Source organism: Notamacropus eugenii, chromosome 4, assembly GCF_028372415.1.
Source record: "Notamacropus eugenii isolate mMacEug1 chromosome 4, mMacEug1.pri_v2, whole genome shotgun sequence".
Taxonomy (NCBI): domain Eukaryota; kingdom Metazoa; phylum Chordata; class Mammalia; order Diprotodontia; family Macropodidae; genus Notamacropus; species Notamacropus eugenii.
Window position 1 is genome coordinate 2,109,853 of NC_092875.1, and position 20,062 is coordinate 2,129,914.

Genomic DNA, 20,062 nt, shown 5'->3' on the forward strand with positions numbered 1-20,062 from the left:
ATGGAGGTATTTTGTCAGTTCCTGTGAACAGAGCATGCCCAGTCATGGGGATTTAATTCCAGTCTCAGACTTTAGGATTTTGGTCAAGTCGTTCAGCCATTCTGAGCCCATGGTCTGAGTTGTGAATGTGATGAGAATGATGACCCTCTCTTTATTACAGCTTTGTTGTGAGAATCCTATGCAAATTCGTACATCAAAATCTTTGTAAATTACATCATCCTTGACATGTAAGCAGAGGACTTTTTACAATGACAGTTTTTGCCCTTTTAAGATTTTTCTCTTTCCCCAGAGAAGTAGAAAGGAACTGAGTTTATGTTCTGCTGATAGATAAAAAGGTATATAAATATATGTGTGTTTGCATAGTATATGTATTTGCATTATTTTTCCTGGGTTCTTTCTTTTACAGCAGGAGAGATCAGACGGGAAATGAAGGAAACTCATGGAGAACTAATCCATTTTGTGGAAGAAATTCACAATCAAAGATTCATGAGTGGTCATCTCTCTGAATGCATTTGGAGAGAAATCTGTGCCAGACATGAGTGAATCCACACTAGAGAGAAATATGCTGACTGTCAACAATTTGGAAAAGGTTTTAGAGAGAGGAGATACTTTATTGCATATCAGAGAACCCATAATGGAGAGAAACCTTATGAATGTAATCAATGTGGAAAGGCTCTTCAAAGTAAGACCAGACTTACTTTACATTAGAAAACACACCCTGGAGAGAAAACTTACAAATGTACCCAATGTGAAAGGACTCATGCATGGAAAGAGAAAGTTGTTCAGCATCAGAAGGTCCACACTGGAGAGAAACCTTATAACTGTAATCAATATGGAAAGGCTTACACATGAAAAGACAGTCTTGTCAAATATCACAGGATCCACACTGGAGAGAAACCATATGAATGTAATCAATGTGGAAAGTTAGAAGAGACATGTTAAAGCACGTCAAAGAATTCACACTGGGGAAAAACCTTACAAATGTAATGAATGTGAAAAGGCTCTCAGAAGTATCTCCAAATCTTACTGGACATCAAAAGAATCATAAGAATGATCATAATATCAGAATAACATGACATAAATGTCATAAATGTTATCAATGTGGAAAGACTTTCAGATACAGAATGAGGATTCCTGAACATGAGAGGATTCACAATGGAGAGAACCCTTTTGAATGTGCTCAGTGTAGAAAGGCTTTTACATGGAGGGACAGTCTTGTTCAACATCAGAGAAGCCATACTGCAAGACACCCTATGAATGTAATCAGTTTGAACAGGCTTTCAGATGTAGAAAAATCTTGATAAATGTTAGAGAATCCATACTGGAGAAAAACTTTATGAATGTCATGAATCTGAAAATACATTTGCATGAGGCTTGTTCTTGTACGGCATCAAAGAACCCACACTGGAGACAAACTTTCTAACTGTAATCAGTGTGGAAAGACTTTTACATGCAAGGGCAGCCTTATTCATTATCAGAGAATCCACACTGAAGAGAAACCTTATGAATGTAAGCAATGAGAAAAAACTTTTAAGTAGTACAGATTTTTACTGTACTTCAGAGAGTCTACACTGGTGAGAAAAGTTGAGAAAGTAATTGAAGTGGTAAAGCCTTCAGGCTAAAGTCAGTCCTTATTTATCATCAGAGAATTCATGGGAGATACAGGGATCTTATAGCTGACCTGAATGATGAAAGGCTTTGAAACGGAGTACAGAACTTCTTAGCAGAAAATTCACTATGGGTACAAACCATATAAGGACTCAGTGTGGGGAGACCTTCATCCAGAGATCATCTCTTATCCTCTCATGAGAGAATTTATACTGAAAAGAAACCCTGTGAATTTACTCAGTGGGTACATGCCTTTCTCTAGAACATGGAGGTCACTGGTGAAGTTTAAATTGTCTGTCTGACTACAACAGAAAGGTGAGAAAAGGAAAATAATTCATGTGATCCTCCAGGTTGCAAAACCAAAACAGGAGGGAATAGGCTGATAATCTACAGAACTATGGGAGACAATCCATCTGGATGTTCTCAGAAACAGAATGTCTTCAGAAAAAGGAAAAGGCCTTAGGTCAATGTTATGTCAACGGGGGAACAATCTTTGATGAAGAGAAAGATTCAGACCGGTTTAATCAAAGATACAAAAATTGGAACAATTTAGGGGACTGTTGTGTTCTCCCAGGGGCCACCTCCATGCATCTATTCAGCCTACATCAAGGTCACTGCATGTGACAGTCAAGAAACTTCTCATTAGCTTGAGATCTTTTCTGCCTCCTGATTTTGGGGACCCAACAATCATGAGGATGAGGAAGGGATTCCCCTGATGGACCTGAGGCAGAGCAGAGCCATTTTGTGAACAAAGCAGCCCCTCCTAGGCAGGTAAGAGCCTTGCAAGCTCTGTCTACAAAGCTTTCCATGGTTGCTCCTTTTCTGTCAGCCTGGAAGGGAAAGGGAAAGAAACCCAGTTCAACATCAGAGGCTGCTAATCACATACTCTCTGCAGATCAATGAAGGGCTCAGGTCTTGAGGACAACACTCGCATCAGAATGATGGTTTCCAGTGCAGACCTCAACAGGTTGGACATGAGAGAGCAGTTCAAGAGGCATTATGGGAAGTGTCTATATTGTCTCATCAAGAAAAGTCAGCGGAGTTTTGCTTTGCCAGAAAAGGCAAACACTGATAGGAAGAAAGCTTTCTAATAAAATTCATTTGGATGCTAATGAGGACCCAAGCCCTCTTCTTGTTTCCTTGTCACTGAATTGATCAGAGAATCTTGAGTTGGAAGGGCCTTCAGGGGCCATCTGGGCCAGACTCATACCTGCAGAGGCCTCTCTCTGAAAACATTTGTGCTTAAAGGCCAGCCAAGAAGGCAACTCATCATTAGGACATGGTTCTCCATGTCAGACTGAAACCTGCCTCTTATAGCTTACACCCATTAGTCCTGGGTCTTCCCTCTGGGGTCAAGCAAAACAATTGTGGTTCACCTTACACATTATCATGCCTTTCAGATATTTGAAGAGTATTTCTTGTTGCCCACCAAGTTTTCTCTTCTTTAAGATAAGTAGCCTCAGTTCTTTCAATGGATCCTCATGTTACATGGTCTCCAATCCATCATATTCACAGCCTTTCTGTGGATGTGTTCCAAATTCTTCCATTCATCATAGAACCTAGGTAGAAGGAAATCTGTCATTTATACATATTTATTTGTCTGCAGGTAGCTGCCAAAGTTGACACCAAACTGGAGTACAAATTTCTTTGTAAATTGGTTTTTGCTAACCATATTGGAAGCATGACTTTGGGACCCTAAAATCTGTCAGTTGTGGGTATGTTTATAGACTAGGTAGAAGTGGAGGGCCATCACCAGGTATCTCACCACTGGACTCTGAACTCTGAAGAAACTAGTTAGGCTGATGACTTTGCACAGTTCTGCCTCACTTAAATCCAATTCACTTGCAAAGGACTAAGCACAGCAATCTGGGTGAAGAAGCTCATGAGTTCCAAAGGTCAGGTCAGTCTTCTTCTGTCAGTAAAATGCAAAACCTCAGTTTTCCTGTCAGTCCCAAATAATTGAAGAAAAACTCTAAATTAAAAAGTTCAGCGTTCTCTTAAGACACTTGACTTCAAAAGGAATCATTATGTCACCACCAGCTGCAAGGCACTGCCTGTCAAGAAAACTTGTGATCTTCTATACCTTTAAGTTTCCTGATTGAATTCTAGGGTATCTGTTCTTCTCTACCAGCCAGGATGATGCCATCCCTGGAAATATTGTCTCTGATAGTTTTGTACAATTAGAGGAAATTTGTTTTAGGCATTTCTGTGCAATCCAAGTGTAAAATATCAGTGTTTTAACCCACCTTTCAGACTTTCAGCCAATCTCATGGTTCTTACCTCCATGATGCTCTCAGTTCTTTAACCATTTACATTGTTTTTCCTACCTACCAACTTCTGTTCTTTGTTCTACCTTTTGCTCAAATATTTTATTGAAAAAATGTCTTTCAGAAATGAACATATGAAAAAATGTACAAACACATGAGTACAATAATGATAAAGGAAAATGTGTTTCATCTTGTTCCGTTGCTTTATAAACATCTTTTGAGTTTCTTGCCAAAATGTGCCCCTGGGACCTCATAAAACTTAAAGGGCAAGTTCAAAAATTCTAGTGATAGAGAAAGCTGCCTCTCCTCCTCCAGGTCTTTGAGCTCAATGGCAAAGGCATGACCCTCTTTATTAGTAAATTCGCATTAATTATTAAACTGCTAGTGCTCAGAGCTCTTTACCTGAGTTGACTTGATTTTCCTTTGTGACAATGAGTCCTTGTGGTCTTGAGTCCAAGAGTCCACTCTCTCCTGAAGGAAGGCTTTAGTTTGTTATATCTATGCATGAAAAACATGGTCATCAAATGAGACCTGATTATGTAAAGACCATCATGACAGTCTCACCTGATTTGTTGTTCAGTCATGTCAATCATATGTGACTCTTTGTGACCTCATTGGGAGGTGTGGGGGCTATTTCTTGGCATTGGTGCTGCATTGGTTCATTATTTCCTTCTTGATCTCATTTTATAAATGAGGAAACTGAGACAAACAGGGTTAAGTGATTTGGCCAGGTTCATACACCTAGTAAGTATCTTGCTGGACTCCAACTTGTGAAGTTGAGTCTGCCCATTTCCAAGCTGTATACCCTTTGGCACCAATTAGTTGCCCTTAGTCTCACCTTTGAGAAGCTTTTAAGCTTATACAAGATATTGTGCAGTTGTTGATTCATCCAGTTGTATCCAATTTTTGTGACTCCATGGACCATAGCAGGCCAGGCTCATCTATCCTTCACTATCTCCCAAAGTCTGTCCAGGTTCATTTTCTGTATTTTCATGACACTATCCATCTCAACCTCTGCATTTTTCTTCTATCTTTCCCAGCATCAGGGTCTTTCCTAAAGAATCCCATGCTCTTATTATATGGCCAAAGTCTTTCAGCTTCAGTGTTTGACCCTCCAGTGAACAGGATGAATGAATTTCTGTAAGCCTTGACTGATTTCACCTTTTTGTTGTCCAAGGGACTCTCAAAAGTTTTCTCCAGCACCACTATTTAATTTGTTAATTTTGTAGTACTTACCTTGCCTTGTACTGATATTCTGACAGCAATACTATTGGAAGACCCATAGCTTTATTATTTGGTCTTTTGTTGGCAGGGTGATCTCTCTGGTTTTTTTCACATGCTTTCCAGATTTGTCATAACTGTCCTTTAAAGAAGGAGATATCTTTTAATTTCCTGGCTGCACTCACTGTCTGCAATGATCTTTGAGAGAAAGGAGATGAAATCTTCTGCTGCTTCCCTTTCTGCCCTCCTTGGTTGCCAGAAAAATACTGGCACCAGTAGACAAGATCTCAAAATATATGTCTGTGAATGTGTGTGTATTTTCAAGGAAGCTTTTTGAAAAATGTTTTTACTTCATGCAATCGAAAAGCATTTTCATAACATCGTAGAAGAAAAAGGTGATTTACATGAAACTGAAATTCTACTGTGCATAAGTTCCTCTTCCTTTCAAATCGCATAACAAAACTGTGATATAATTTTTTCTCTTATTCTTCTTTCCCCCACCCCACCATCCTAGAAAGGGCTACCATTAGGCACAAATAGGTCTTTTGGGTAAGTTATTGTATACATACTTCTATTTATCACTTCATTCTCTGTATGCAAATAACATCTATCATTCCATGTCCTTTAGAGCAAACTTGAGTGTTTATAAAAGATAAAATAATTGCTCCAATCAAAATTTCTCTTAGAACATTATTACTGTTACTATACAGTATACTCTCTTGGGTCTGCTCATTTCACTCTTTCCTGTTTGCTGCACATATTTCCATGCTTTTCTAAAATCTTGAGGTCACTGTGTTTTATAACAGTAGTGTTCCATCACAATCATGTGCCTCCATTTCTTCAACCATTCTCAAACTGATGGGCATCTTCACACTTTCCAGTTCTTTGTCCACCACAAAGAGAGCTGCTGTAAACATTTTAGAACACATAGACTCTTCCTTTTTCCATAATCATGTCAACAAATAGCCCAAGTATTGGTATGCCCACATAATTCCAGATTGCTCTCCAAAATGTCTGAATTATTTTATAATTCCACCAACAAAGAATTTATGTCCCAAGTTTTCCACTTTTCTCCAACATTTGCCACTTTCCCATTCTGCCATTTGCAGTTCTATTTTTTGCTTGTGATCCCTGAAGTAATTTCCATTCTTGTTTCACTATGGAATAAAAAGATATATTGATTATTTCTGCCTTTTTGTATTTGTTTGCAGGGTCTCTGTACCCTGGTGATATTCAAAGAACTTTGATGTGCTGCAAAGAAATATTCATATCCCTTTGTTGTCCCATTTAGAAGACGCCTTATATTTTAACTGTAGTTTCTCCAGGAATGTGCTTCTGTCTCCTGCTTTCATCTCCTTCTACATATCTTCCTTCTCATTTAGCCTCTCAGTTTCTCATATTGATTTCCCTTTGTCCTTTCCCCTTCAACTAGACCTGTTCAGTAGTTTCTGAGTTCCATCCTTTTCTCATCCCCTTTCCAACATGGATGTCTCTCCCTCTTTTCACTGTCCACCTCCTCCTTCTGTTTTACCAAGATGATCATTCTCTGATTCGTACACTCTATGGGTATAAAATGTGTTCAGGAAAGATGAATACTTATGATTGATGACAGTCTCTTGAGAACACTATGGAAACATTTAGCGTATTTCTCTAGCCTCATGTCTTTATCAGTAATCAAGGTGACGGTGAATAGGTAAGCTGCAGCATAAATCCTTGCCTGTAAGTAACCTTCAGGGCATCATAAAAGCATTTTAGATTTTTACTGTAAGTATAAAACTAAGTTTCCTCAGCCTTCTGACTGAGCCAAGAATCCTGGATCTCTCTAAGCTTCACTTTCTGTGAGAGAGTTAAATGTTGATGTCTTAGAGATGGATGAACGACCCTTCTGGTAAACCCTGTGGAGTTCTTCATTTTCATGTAGCAGTTTCAGAATTTCACCATCATTTTCATCAAACCAATCTTGATATTTGTTCCCGTTCTGATCCAGATGAATAGAATCAGTGTTATCCACCATTCATCTGAACACTCTCCAATGCTTTTCTGTTCCCTCCAACTTGAAAACAAACATTCCTCCTCAGAGAAGTGTTCTAGCATTGAGTTTCTGCTAATCATGTAGACCTGGGGCTGCTGCTATTGTTGGAAACAAACATACAGCTTGGAGAGGATAAGTCTGTGACCTTTCCAGCACTCTGCACACACATTGCATTCATCACTCTCACATCCTGTCTGTCTCTTCTCCTTACAACTCCATACTCTATTAAATTCCAATGTTTGCTGTAAGGGTACATCCACAAAGTTTTATTGTGTTCAGGTAAAAGGAAAAAAGTTTTGGTAATGGGAAGGTAATGAGTTGCACAAGTCTTCAGTGGTAAGGGAGCATAGCTGTCATTGTTTCCAGCTCTACCCCCAAAGACTCTCTGCCATTAGTCTCAGCCTAGACTAGCAATAAAGTCACCCAGAATTACATCAGCTTGTCCTCTTTTAGCGCACTGATGATGAGTCTCTAGGTCTTCGTAAGCTTTTCTTTCACATCACCAGTGTACATCATGGTGGGAGCATAGGCATTGATGATGGTGGGATGATATTTTCTGGCAAGTGACAATCACATTGTCATGAGCCTGTCATTCAGTCCTTTTGATGGGCATCCAAGCTTGTTGAATAGATTAGTATTGATTGCAAAACCTACATCAGCTTCTCAGTGCTCCACTTCACTGTGGCCACTCCAGAAATGTGTGTAAGGAGCTTCATCTTCAGTAATTTGGCCTTCCTTTGCCAGCCTTGCTTCACTCAGGGCTGCTGTTTGCTTGTGATATCTGCTGAATTCTCTTGAAACAAGAACTATTTCTCTGTCAGGTCTACTAAATATTGTTTTGTCCATAAGTGTGTGAAAATTTCACATGCTAATAAATAGGCAGAATTGTCTTTGCAGAAATTTTTGTACATTTTTTGGTGTTTTCACTGAAGGTTGGGATCCCTGCCTGCTGTGGTAATCAGGCCAGGGTTGGTCTAAGCAGACAATTTTTAGGGGACCTTTTCTAGCCCCTTCATCACACCAGGAAGGGAGGGGTGAGGTCCTCCAGGGTTGCTCAAACACTCAGGGGCTGCCAAATCCCACTGCTGCTGCCAGAGATAGATGACCTGATGTCCTGGGCCACCTGTGTGCAGGATTATGATTACAGCTCCCAGCGTATCCTGGCCTGCTACTTTGTCACTTGATGGCACCACAGGACACTGAGAAAAGCAAAAATGGTCAGATGGAATAGGTGACATCTTTTTGCTTCCTCCCAATTTGGATTTAGGTGAGACTGAGCTGCATGATAGTCCTCAGCCTCAGTCATCCATAGATGTCACAGCCTAGTGACAAGACAGAATTGAAGTGACTGGTGATGGGTCAAGATGCAATGGATGACCTTGGCATGTTCTATGTCTCACTAAGCTCCAAGCCACCTTCTTGGCCTCTGGAACACAATGTTCTCACTCACCCATTCCACTGGGGAAGTCTTCACATGCTTGGGGCAGGCACACTCCCCTCCCCCACCCCACACTCAGTTTTCTTTCTCCTGGTTTCTCTGAGGAAATGGTTTACAGGGATGTAGCCCCTGCACTTGCTACAGCTTCTGGGAGCCACAGGTGAGGATTAGGTGGATGCAATATGGAGAGCAGGCCTGAAATGGGTTCAGCAGTCCCCAAACAGTAGGGACTTCTCTTCCCTGAACACACCCTACACCCTTTTAAGATGGAGTCAGTCTGATCCAGTAACCTTTTATTCTTGTGCTTACAGTTCTAATGCCTTGATGGCCAATTAGGAGTCTCTGCTGCCTCAACATCTGGCCTCTTTGTAGAGGATCAAAGATCACAATTACAGTGGGAGAACTCAGTCCAATCCAATCTGGATTTGAGTTACAAATGGTATACAGGATCCCAACTTTCCCAGGAGCCATTTGCTGCCAGCTGCTAGGTGCATCACTGAGTTAGGCTGGTGCTGCAGTTTTACAAAAGTCCTGTTTCTGCTCAGGGGAGGAGGGGGTGAGTATGAAGGGAGGGAGGAGGGGAAGGGTTGGAGATATCCAGAGGAGTAACTCTCAGAGGGGTGGATTGGTGGTGGCTTAGGTGCAGTTTGATCACAGTGGGGTGGGGTTGGTGCTTGGAGGCCTGGGAGGAGTTTAGAGCAGAGGAGGGATCATTGCCTTGGAGAAGGCACTGCATGGGATAGAAGGCAGGGCTTCAGGAGGGCAGGCAGCCAGGATCTCTGAGCTCCCTGGGTGTGATTGGAGGAAAGGGCCAAATCATCTTGGCCTTGGGGACTGGAGGGGGTGGGGCTGTTGGGGTAGGAAGACCCTCCCAGGGTGGGCTGGGCAGGAGCAGGAAGTGTTTGAGCCCAGAATGCTCTGCTCTCCCTGCACCTCAAATCTCTTTCCTTTCTTCCCTGGAGCCGAGATCGATGCGTCCTCTGGAGCCCAGCTCTGTGCTTGCGGGTCCCAGGTAGGACTGAGCCACAGCACCCTTCACCCTCCCCCCCCTTTCCTGGCTTCCCCTGGAATTCAATCCCCTCCTCCTCGTCCGACCTCATAGTGATTGCCCTCCAGGTCTGCCAGAGCACACCTTCCTCCCAATCCTGACTCCTGGATGAGCTCCCTGCCCCTACATCTTTCCCAGACTCCCCTTCACTTCCTAAATTCCTGCCTCACCTTCCCCAGATTTTCCATTCTATAACACTTTTCCAGATTGCAGACTTTGCCCATAGGATTCTGGGAGTCCTGATTTCAGCCTTCTGTCAGGCGCCCGTGTCCTGTCTCCCAGTCCCCTAATCTCTAACCTCTTGGTTAGGAATTCCCTTCTCTTACCTTCAGATCCAGCCCCCTTTTTAGATCCAAGAATCCTACCTTCCTACATATCCAGACGAACACAGGTCCTAAAGTTCCTTCCTACCCCCTTTCTCAGCACCCAAGACTCTGGTGTTGCTTCCCTGTCGGATCCCAGGCATGTGGCTCCCTCTCTCCAGTTTCCCTTCAGGGATTAAAAGCCTAAACTCTACCAGAGCATCCCAGCAGTCCTCCCCAGCTCCTAGTGAGACCTCAGGATACAGTCATCCTGCTTCCACAGGCTCAGTGTCCAGCTGGATCCCCTCTGTCCTTCCAGTGTCCCTCACCTCCCTCAGTTAGGTATGTTAGATGTTCTTGACTCCCAGACTGTACCCCTGCTCCCATTCCTCAGGGCTCCTGAAGCCCTATCTCAGGCCCCATGCCAGGGGGCTGAACCCCTGACTGCACGTTGTCTCCCAGTCTCAGGCTTCCCCTGATCATTCAAGGCCCCTCCCCCACCTCAACCTTCCCTAACTTCCCTCTCTCTTAGATCAGACAGTCAGCCTGTAGTCTAAATAATGTGTCTGTGAGTCAGTGAGGGGGGATACAGGGAGGGCAGAGGACCATGTGGAGGGAGAGCTCTGACTGAGAAGCCATTGAAGCTCTGCCTGGTCTCATCCCATCTGGGATCCCAAACCCCTCTGCTTCCTGGGTCTCTGTGGGAGAATGGAGGGGAGGGGTGGGCAGGAGAGGAGTAAGAGAGGGAGGGAAAGCATCTCCCTCTTCAGACTATCTCCATTTCCAAGCTTGACCCTTCCTCTGTAGGGTAGACTCTCTTCCCTGAGGGTGGTGCCAGGGTCTTTGTAACTGCTCTGGGGCCTCACCCTTGTGAATCCCTGTAGGTCAGCCTGCTGTCCTGGAAGAGAACAGCAACACCCCTCCCCTTGCCCAACTCAGTCTGCAGAGGACCCAGGCCTGGCCCGAGGTGGGAGCCTGGAGCCAGAGGGAATGGCCCCTGTGAGCTATAGCCACCCTCCCCAGGTGAGTGCAGTCTGTGTCTAGACATGAGCCATGAGGCCATTTCCATAGATGTAGAGCATTGTCTACGAAGCTGCCAACGTGGTCTTCATGGAGCATTTCTGTAGAATGATAGGCATGAAATTGAATGAGGTAGTAACAACACTGCCCTGCTCTGCTGCTCTGGCTTAAGCTGATTCCCTTTCTCTTTGGCATATGGAGCATGAACTCCCCCTCCTCACGTCTCTGCCCTCCCCTGTGTGTTTTCAAGCTCTCCCTCCTTACAGTAGCTCAGGCAGTTGTCCCCAGTCTCCCTTAGTCCCTCCCCTTAACCATTTATTGGGTCCATTCAGTAAATATTTGTTATTGTTATATAGCTGTTTTTTATTCCTGTCTGGCTCTTTGAGTCTTCTTGACCCATTGGGTTGTTCCTGGTAGGCAGCCTCAGTGGTTTGCCATTTCCTTCTCCAACTTATTTGAGAGAGGAGGAAACTGAGACAAGCAGGGTTCAATGTGGCTTTCCCAGAGTCCCACAGCTAGTGTTTGAGGCAAGATTGGAGCCCAGGTCCTCCTGAGTCCAGAGCCAGTTCTCCATCCACAGGTCCACTTAGCCACCCCACATGTCAGCAGATTTGTCCAAACTAGCTCTGCACAGTATCAGATGGAGTTAACTCTGAGAGGGAAGGCCTTAACAGTTTTGAGGAAGACGAAAATTATTGTTGTAGAAAGTGAAATTTTATCTGAGACATGAAGGAAACCCAGAGGCCAAGGTCAGAATGAGAACTTTCCTGTCATGGTAGACAGCCATTGGAAAGGCTAAAGGAGGTGGGGAATTTGGTCAAGAGACAACCAGAAGTGTTTTGTCTGTGGGTCAGAGAAGAGGTAGAGGAGGAGAGTGAGGTGTAGAAAGACTGGAAAAGGGAGTTGGAGCTGGTCATATGGACCTACTATGTGCCACCTGATTCAGCTTACACATTTTCTCTCATTTGATCCTGTTTTAAGAAGTCTCACGTTCTTTGCTAGTGACAGGCTGAATAAGGCAGCACAGGCAGCAGCCAAGTGGGTATGGTGCCGCTTTTGTGTCCTCTCAAAGGGCAACATGCCTGAGTAGGAGGGGATGGACACAGCTGTTCCAAGGATGTCATCTGTCTAGATCCTCATTGTGATAGGATTTGGTTTGACATTTTTGAGGCCATGTTCACTAATGATATTGGCAATTCAGTACAGGTTATACATGTTCAGTCATGTGAAACATATTTCCAGGTCAGTCAGTCAGTCATGCTGTGGAAGGAAACACAGACATAAAACCCCAAGAAAAATTAAGTAAGCAAAAGTATCCATCCATCTGCATTCAGAGCCCACCAGTTCTTTCTCAGAGTATGAGTAGCATTTTCTTTCCTAAGCCTTTTGCAGTTGTCTTAGGGTGTTGTATTGCTGAGGAGAGCTAAGTCATTCACAGATCATTATTGTTATAATGTTGTTGTTCCTGTGTCCAGTGTTCTCCTGGTTCTGCTCATCTTACTTTGCATCAGCTCCTGTAAATCTTCACAGGCTTTTCTGAGAGCATCCTGTGCATCATTTCATGTAATATGATGGTATTCCATTACAATCCTATACCACAACTTGTTCAGCCATTCCCCAGTGGATGAGCATCCCCTCAGTCTCTCATTCTTTGCCTCCTCTAACGGAGTTGGTATAAATATTTTTTTTTTACATATAGGTCCTTTTTGTTTTTTCTCTCTTTGGGATACAGACGTAGTAGTGGTATTGCTGGGTCAAAGAGGATGGATGATTTTATAAGTCCTCTGGACAGAGTTCACTCTACATCAATTTTGCCCACAATCCTTCCAACCTTTGTCTTTCTCATTTTTTGTCCTATCAGCCATCTAACAAATTTGAGCTTGTATTGCAGAATTGATTTCCTTTGTATTTCTCTCCTCAGTAGTGATTTAGAGCTTTTGATTATATGGCTATAGATAGCTTTGATTACTACATGTGAAAACTGACTCTTCATATTTTTTGATCATTTATCAATTAAGCAATAATTCTTATTTTCTTAAGTATCTTTCATTTCTCTATTTATTTGAGAGTTGATGCCTTTTTCAGAGAAACTTGTTTTGAAAGTTTTTATTAAAAATTGTTTGCTAAGTCCATTTCCCTCCATCCTATTTCCCCATGTTTATTCTGTTTTCTCTCTCCATTCACCCTGACCCTTCTCAAAACTGTTTTGCTTCTGACAATTTTCTCCCCCTCCCATTATGCCCTCCCTTCTAGGAGCACTCCCTCCCATTCTCTTACCCCCTTCCCTTCTTACTTTCCTATAGGGTAAGATAAATCTCTATACCTAAGTGAGTTGTATGTTATTCCCTTTTCAAGCCAGTGCTGATGAGAATAAGGTCTTCCCTGGCACCTCTCCCCTCTTCCCCTCCACTCTAATATGTCTTTCATGCATCTTTATGTGAGATAATTTACCTCATTCTACTTTTCCATTTCCCTTTCTTCCAGTACATTCCTTTTACTCAGCCCTTAATTTCATATTTTTCCATATTGTCCCATCATATTCCACTTAAACCTGTGCCCTCTCTCTATACCTACCCCTTCTCAGTGCCCCCTAATCAGAAAGTTCTTAGGCGTTACAGGTCTCATCTTCCCATGTAAGAATGGGAAGAGTTTCACCTTTAAAGTCAGTAGGACAGAGCAGACAACTCAACACAGTTTACAAGGAAGCAAAGGAAGGATCGCCAGCTCTCAGCCCAAACAAAGTCAAGTGCCAGTCATGTCATCATTGCTCTGGTGGCAACGAAGGGTGAACACACTATTTACTGAAATGGACATTTATTACTGCATATTTTGAATCCTCTCTCTCATTCTGGTGTGCACATGGCAAGGCTTTTTTTCTTTTCTTATTTTGTATTATTTTCATTTTAACATATTTAGGTTTCTTCATTTGTTCTTTTCTTATTTGTACTAATGTTTCATATTTTAAAAATTTCAATTAAACGATAGATAAATCTTATTGAATCTCTTTAGTGTTGATCTGTTTATGCTTCTCTTGAGTCTCGTATTTGAAAGTCAGATGTTCTCTTCAGCTCTAGTCTTTTCTTCAAGAATGCTTAGAAGTCCTCTGTTTCATTGCACATTTTGCATTTTTCCTCAAGGATCATACTCAGTTTTACTGGGAAGGTGATTGGTACTTGCCATCCTAGCTCCTTTGCCCTGCACAATGTCACATTCCAAGCCCTTTCTCCAGTATTATCTAGAAGTTGCCTCAGTCTTGTGTGATCCTGGCTGTGGCTCCATCCCTACTGGAATTGTTTCTTTCTGTGCCCTTGCAATATTTTCTCGTTGACCTTGGAGCTCTGGAATTGGACATAACATTCCTATGAGTTTTCATTTGAGTATCTCAAGAGGTGTTTAGTGGATTCACTCAATTTCAACTTTATCCTCAGTTTCTAGATTGTCAGCACACTTTTCCTTGATAATTTCTTGAAAGCTGATGTCTAGGCTCATTTTGTTTTGTTTAGATTTTTCATAATTAATTAATTTATTTTTAGTTTTCAAAATTCCCTTCCTTAAAATTTTGAGTTTTGAATATTTTCCCCCTCCTTAAGACAGCATGCAATGTGATATAGGCTGTACTTATATATTCATATGAAACATGTTTTCGCATTGGTTTTTGTCCTTCATCTTTGAAGGAGACCAAAATGGCCTCACTATGATAAAGTGAAATTTCAGTGTGTCCAGCTGTGGCTGATCAGACCAACAGAAACTTGGAAGGCTCTACCAGAGGTTGGGCACAGAGAGTCCATGTAAATATTTGTGGTGGATATCCCAAATTTGCACATCCGGTGTTTCCTTTGTGCTGTCTCATTTCTGCTTTGTTCAAAGAGCACAGCACCTTTTCTGATGTGGGCTATTAAATATATTTTCACTGTAGTCATGCTGTGTTGAAGAATTAAAATGAGTGGAAGCAATCATCTAACAAACCAAAACACAATACACACAGAAACACACACACACAAATGATCTGCTATGGTTTATGAATTTATTCCATAGTTCTTTCTCTGGATGTGGAAGGTGTTGTGCCTTAGAAGATCATTGGGAATTTTTTTTTTAAGTCCTTGCATTCCAATGAAGTTCCAAGTCTCCCCCAAAAAACTCTTGCACACTGTGGTCATTGCTGTGCACAAAATTCTCCTGGTTCTGCTCCTTTTGTTCAGCATCAGATCATATAAGTCCTGCCAGGCCTCTCTGAAGTCTTCCTGTTCATCATTTCTTATAGCACAATAGTATTCCATCACATTCATATACCATAATTCATTCAGCCATTCTCCAGTTGATGGACATCCCCTTGATTTCTAGTTTTTGCCCACCACAAAGAGTGCTGCTATAAATATTTTTGTACATGTGGAAGCATTTCCCATTTTTAGGATCTCTTGGGGATACAGTCCTAGAGGTGCTATTGCTGGGTCACACGGTATGCACATTTTTGTAACCCTTTGGGCATAGTTCCAGAATGGTTGGATCAGCTCACAGCTCCACTAAAAGTGTATTAGTGTTCCAACTCTCCCCCATCCTTTCCAACATTTATCATCTTCATGTTCTGTCATGTTTGCCAATCTGATGGATGTGATGTGGTATCTCAGAGTTGTTTTGATTTGCATCTCTAATCAAAAGTGATTGAGAGCATTTTTTTCAGATGACTATAGATATCTTTAATTTCTTCCTCTGAAAATTGCCCGTTCATATCCTCTGACCATTTATCAGTTGGGGAATGACATGTATTTTTGTACAATTGACTTAGTTCTCTATATATTCTAGAAATGAGGCCTTTATCCCTGAGGTTAGCTGTAAAAATTCTTTCCCAGTTTTCTACATACCCTGAATTTTGGTTGCATTGGGTTTGGTTGTGCAAAAACTTTTCTTTTTAATGTAATCAAAATTATTCATCTTGCACTTCATAATGCTTTCTATCTCTTCTTTAGTCAAACATTCTTTCTTTCTCCATAAATCTGATAAATCCACTGTTCCTTGCTTCACTAATTTGTCTATAGTATCAATCTTTATTCCTAGATCATGTACCCATTTGGATTTTATTCTTGTGCATGGTGTCAGGCATTAGTCTATGCCTAGTTTTTGCCACACTTTTATCCAGTTTTCCTAGCAATTTTGTCGAATAGTGAATTCATTCCCAGAAGCTGGGGTCCTTGGGTTTATCAAACAGTGGATAGCTATATTCCTTGTTTATTATGTCTTGAGTACCTAGCATATTCCACTTGTCTACTCTTCTGTTTCTTACCCAGTACAAAGTGGTTTCGATAATTGCTGCTTTATAATACAATTTGAGATCTGGTAGAGCTAGGCCACCTTCCCTAACATTTCTTTTCATTAGTCCCCTTAATATTCTGGATATTTTGTTCATCCAGATGAATTTTGATACTCCTTTTTCCAGTTCTAGAAAATAGTTATCTGATAGTTTAATTGGTATGGCGCTAAATAAGTAAATTAATTTAGGTAAAATTGTCATTTTCATTATATTGGCTCGGCCTACCCATAAGAAGCTGATGTTTTTCCACTTACTTAGATCTGACTTTATTTCTTTGAAAAGTGTCTTGTAGTTGTGTTCATATGGTCCTTGGGTTTGATTTGGCAGGTAAACTCCCAAATATTTTACGGTGTCAACCCTGGCTTTAGATGGGATTTTTCTTTCTATCTCTTGCTGTTGGGCTTTGTTACTAATATTTAGAAAGGCAGAAGATTTGTGTGGGTTTATTTTGTAACCTGCAACTTGGCCAAAGTTGTTTATTATTTCAAGTGGTTTTTTACTTGAATCTCTGGGATTTTCTAAGTATATCATCATATCATCTACAAAGAGTGATAACTTTGTTTCTTCTTTGCCTATTCTAATTCCTTCAATTTCTTTATCTTGTCTAATTGCTACAGCTAACATTTCTAGTACCATATTGAATGATAGTGGTGATAATGGACATCCTTGTTTCATCCCTGATCTTATTCGAAATGTATCTATCTGATCTCCATTGCATATAATGCTTGAAGGTTTTAGGTAGATAGTGCTTATTATTTTGTATAAAGTTCCCTTTATTCCTATGCTCTCCAGTGTTTTTAATAGAAATGGGAGTTGTATTTTGCTGAAAGCTTTTTCTGCATCTATTGAGATAATGATGTGGTTTCTGTTAGCTTTGTTGTTGATATGGTCGATAATGCTGATAGTTTTCCTAATATTGATCCAGCCCTGCATTCCTCATATCCTTGCAATCCTACTTGATCATAATGTATTATTTTCATGATAAGTTGCTGTATTCATTTTGCTAAAATCTTGTTTAAAATTTTTGCATCTATATTCATCAGAGAAATTGGTCTATAATTTTCTTTCTCTGTTTTGTCTCTTCCTGGTTTAGCTAGCAAAACCCCATTTGTATTATAAAAAAGAATTTGGGAGGACTCCTTCCCCAGTTTTCAAAAATAGTCTATATAGTTTTGGAATTTATTGTTCTTTAAATGTTTGATAAAATTCACTTGTAAATCCATCTGGCCCTGGGGATTTTTTCCTGGGGATTTCATTGATGGCTTGTTCAATTTCTTTTTCTGAGATGGGATTGTTTAAGTATTCAACTTCCTCTTCTGTTAATCTGGGCAACTTGTATTTTTTTAAATACACATCCATCTCATTTAGATTGTCAAATTTATGGGCATAAAGTTGGGCAAAGTAATTTCTAATTCTTGTTTTTATTTCTTCCTCATTGGATGTGAGTTCCCCCCTTTCATTTTTAATTTTAGTCATTTGGTTTTCTTCTTTTTTTAAATCAGATTGACCAAAGGTTTTTCAATTTTATTAGTTTTTTTAAAAAGCAACTCTTGGTTTTATTTATTAATTCAATAGTTTTCTTAATTTCAATTTTATTAATCTCTCCTTTGGTTTTCAGTATTTCTAATTTAGTATTTACTTGGGGATTTTCCATTCATTCTTTTTCTAACTTTTTCACCTGCATGCCCAAGCCATTGATCTCCTTTCTCTATTTTATTCATGTAGGCATTCAAAGATATAAAACTTCCCCTAAGAACTGCTTTTGCAGTATCCCTTAAGTTTTGATAGGTTGTCTCATTATTGTCATTCTCTTGAATGAAGTTGTTCATTGTTTTTATGATTTCTTGTTTAACCCACTCCTTCTTTAGGATTAGATTATTTAGTTTCCAATTGACTTTTGGTTTATCTTTCCTTGGCCTTTTATTATATATAATTTTTATTGCATTATGACCTGAGAAGGATGCATTGACTATCTCTGCCTTTCTGCCCTGGATTGTGAGGTTTTTATGCCCTAGAACATGGTCAATTTTTGTATATGTGCCATGTACCTCTGAGAAAAAAGGTATATTTCTTTTTATATCCATTCAGTTTTCTCCAGAGATCTATCATATCTACCTTATCCAGAGTTTTATTTACCTCCTTAACCTTTTTCTTGTTTATTTTGAAGTTAGATTTATCAAGTTCAGAGAGGGGGAGGTTGAGGTCCCCTCCCAGTATAGTTTTGCTGTCTATTTCTTCCTTCAACTCCTCCAACCTCTCCTCTAAGAGTTTGGATGCTATCACACTTGGAGCATACATGTTTTGTAATGACATTGCTTCATTATCTATGGTGCCTTTTAGCGGGATATAGTTTCCTTCCTTATCTCTTTTGATTAGATGTATTTGTGCTTTTGCTTTGTCTGAGATTAGGATTGGTACCCCTGCTTTTCTTACATCAGCTGAGGCACAATATATTCCAACCTTTTACCTTTACCTTGTGTGTATCCCCCCATTTCAAATGTGTTTCTTATAAAGAACATATTATTGGATAATGGCTTTTAATCCATTCTGCTGTCCACCTCTGTTTTATGGGTGAGTTCATTCCATTCACATTCACAGTTATGATTACAATCTCTGTCTTCCCCTCCATCCTCTTTCCCATCGTTTGTGCTTTTAGTTCTCCTGTCTCCCTTTCCCTCAGTAGAGTTTTTACTTTTCTCCACCACCTCCAGCAGTCTTCCCTTCCTACTTTCAGCTCCCCTCCCTTTTGCTTCCCTTTATCCTTACTACTTCATCCCTCCCTTTTAGCTTCCCCTCCCCTTTCTTCCCCCTTCCCCTCCTCCTGCCTATAGAGCTAGTTAGATTTATATACTTAATTAAGTTTATTGCTCCCTCCTTGAACCAAATCAGATGAGAGTACCTCTGAAACAATGCTCATCTCTCTCCCCTCTTTCCCTCTACTATAATTTTGTACTTCTTCCTGTGATGTGATTTACCATTTTCTACTTCCCCCTTTTCTCATCTCCTGTTACAATCCCTTTGCACACTTAAATCATATTTTTCTCATCACATCATTTACTTTATACCCATTCCCTCTGTGTATATCCCTCTTATATTTCATAATAGATGTACAATTCTCAAGATTAGCAAGCATCATTTTCCCTTATAGGGATGGAAGTAGTTTGCCCAAACTGAGTAATAAGTTTTTCTTTTCCCCTGTTTACCTTTTTATGCCTCTCTTCAGACCTGCATTTGAAGATCGAATTTTCTATTGAGTTCTGGCCTTTTTGTCAGGAAGGTCTAGACATCCATTGTTTCACTGAATGTCCATCTCCTTGCCTGAAATGTTATGCTGAACTTTGCTGGGTAATTGATCCTTGGTTGTAGTCCTAGCTCCTTTGCCTTATGGAATATCAGATTCCAATTCCTTCAATCTTTTAATGTAGAAGCTGCAAGGCCCTGTGTGATCCTGACTGTAGCTCTTCGATATTTGAATGGTTTCTTTCTGGCTGCCTGTAATATTTTCTCCTTCACTTGATAGTTCTGGAATTTGGCAACAATATTTCTTGGTGTTTTTAGTTTGGGATCCCTTTCAGGAGGTGATTGGTAGATTCTTTTGAGGAGTATTTTTCTCTCTGCATCTAGCACTTCTGGGCAGTTTTCCTTGATGATTTATTGGAAGACATTGCCCAGACTCTCTTTTTCATCGGGGCTTTCTGGCAGGCCAATAATTCTTAAATTATCTCTCCTGGATCTATATTCCAGGTCTATTGTTATTCCAGTTAGATATTTTACACTGTCTTCTATCTTTTCATTCTTTTGATTTTGTTTGACTGATTCTT

At 40.6% G+C, this 20,062-nt stretch overlaps 1 protein-coding gene across 1 annotated transcript in view; it reads left to right on the forward strand.

The window, feature by feature from the left end:
- Positions 1 to 4,379: 4,379 nt before the first annotated feature.
- The window catches only part of LOC140502731 (uncharacterized), a 41,316-nt gene continuing 25,633 nt past the window's right edge, over positions 4,380 to 20,062 (forward strand). Inside the window, exons 1-3 of the mRNA XM_072606671.1 lie at positions 4,380 to 9,122; positions 9,529 to 9,578; positions 10,801 to 10,939. Of these exons, the coding sequence (XP_072462772.1) occupies positions 9,538 to 9,578; positions 10,801 to 10,939 (180 nt within the window). The 5' untranslated portion in view covers positions 4,380 to 9,122; positions 9,529 to 9,537. The remainder of the gene's footprint in view (positions 9,123 to 9,528; positions 9,579 to 10,800; positions 10,940 to 20,062) is intronic.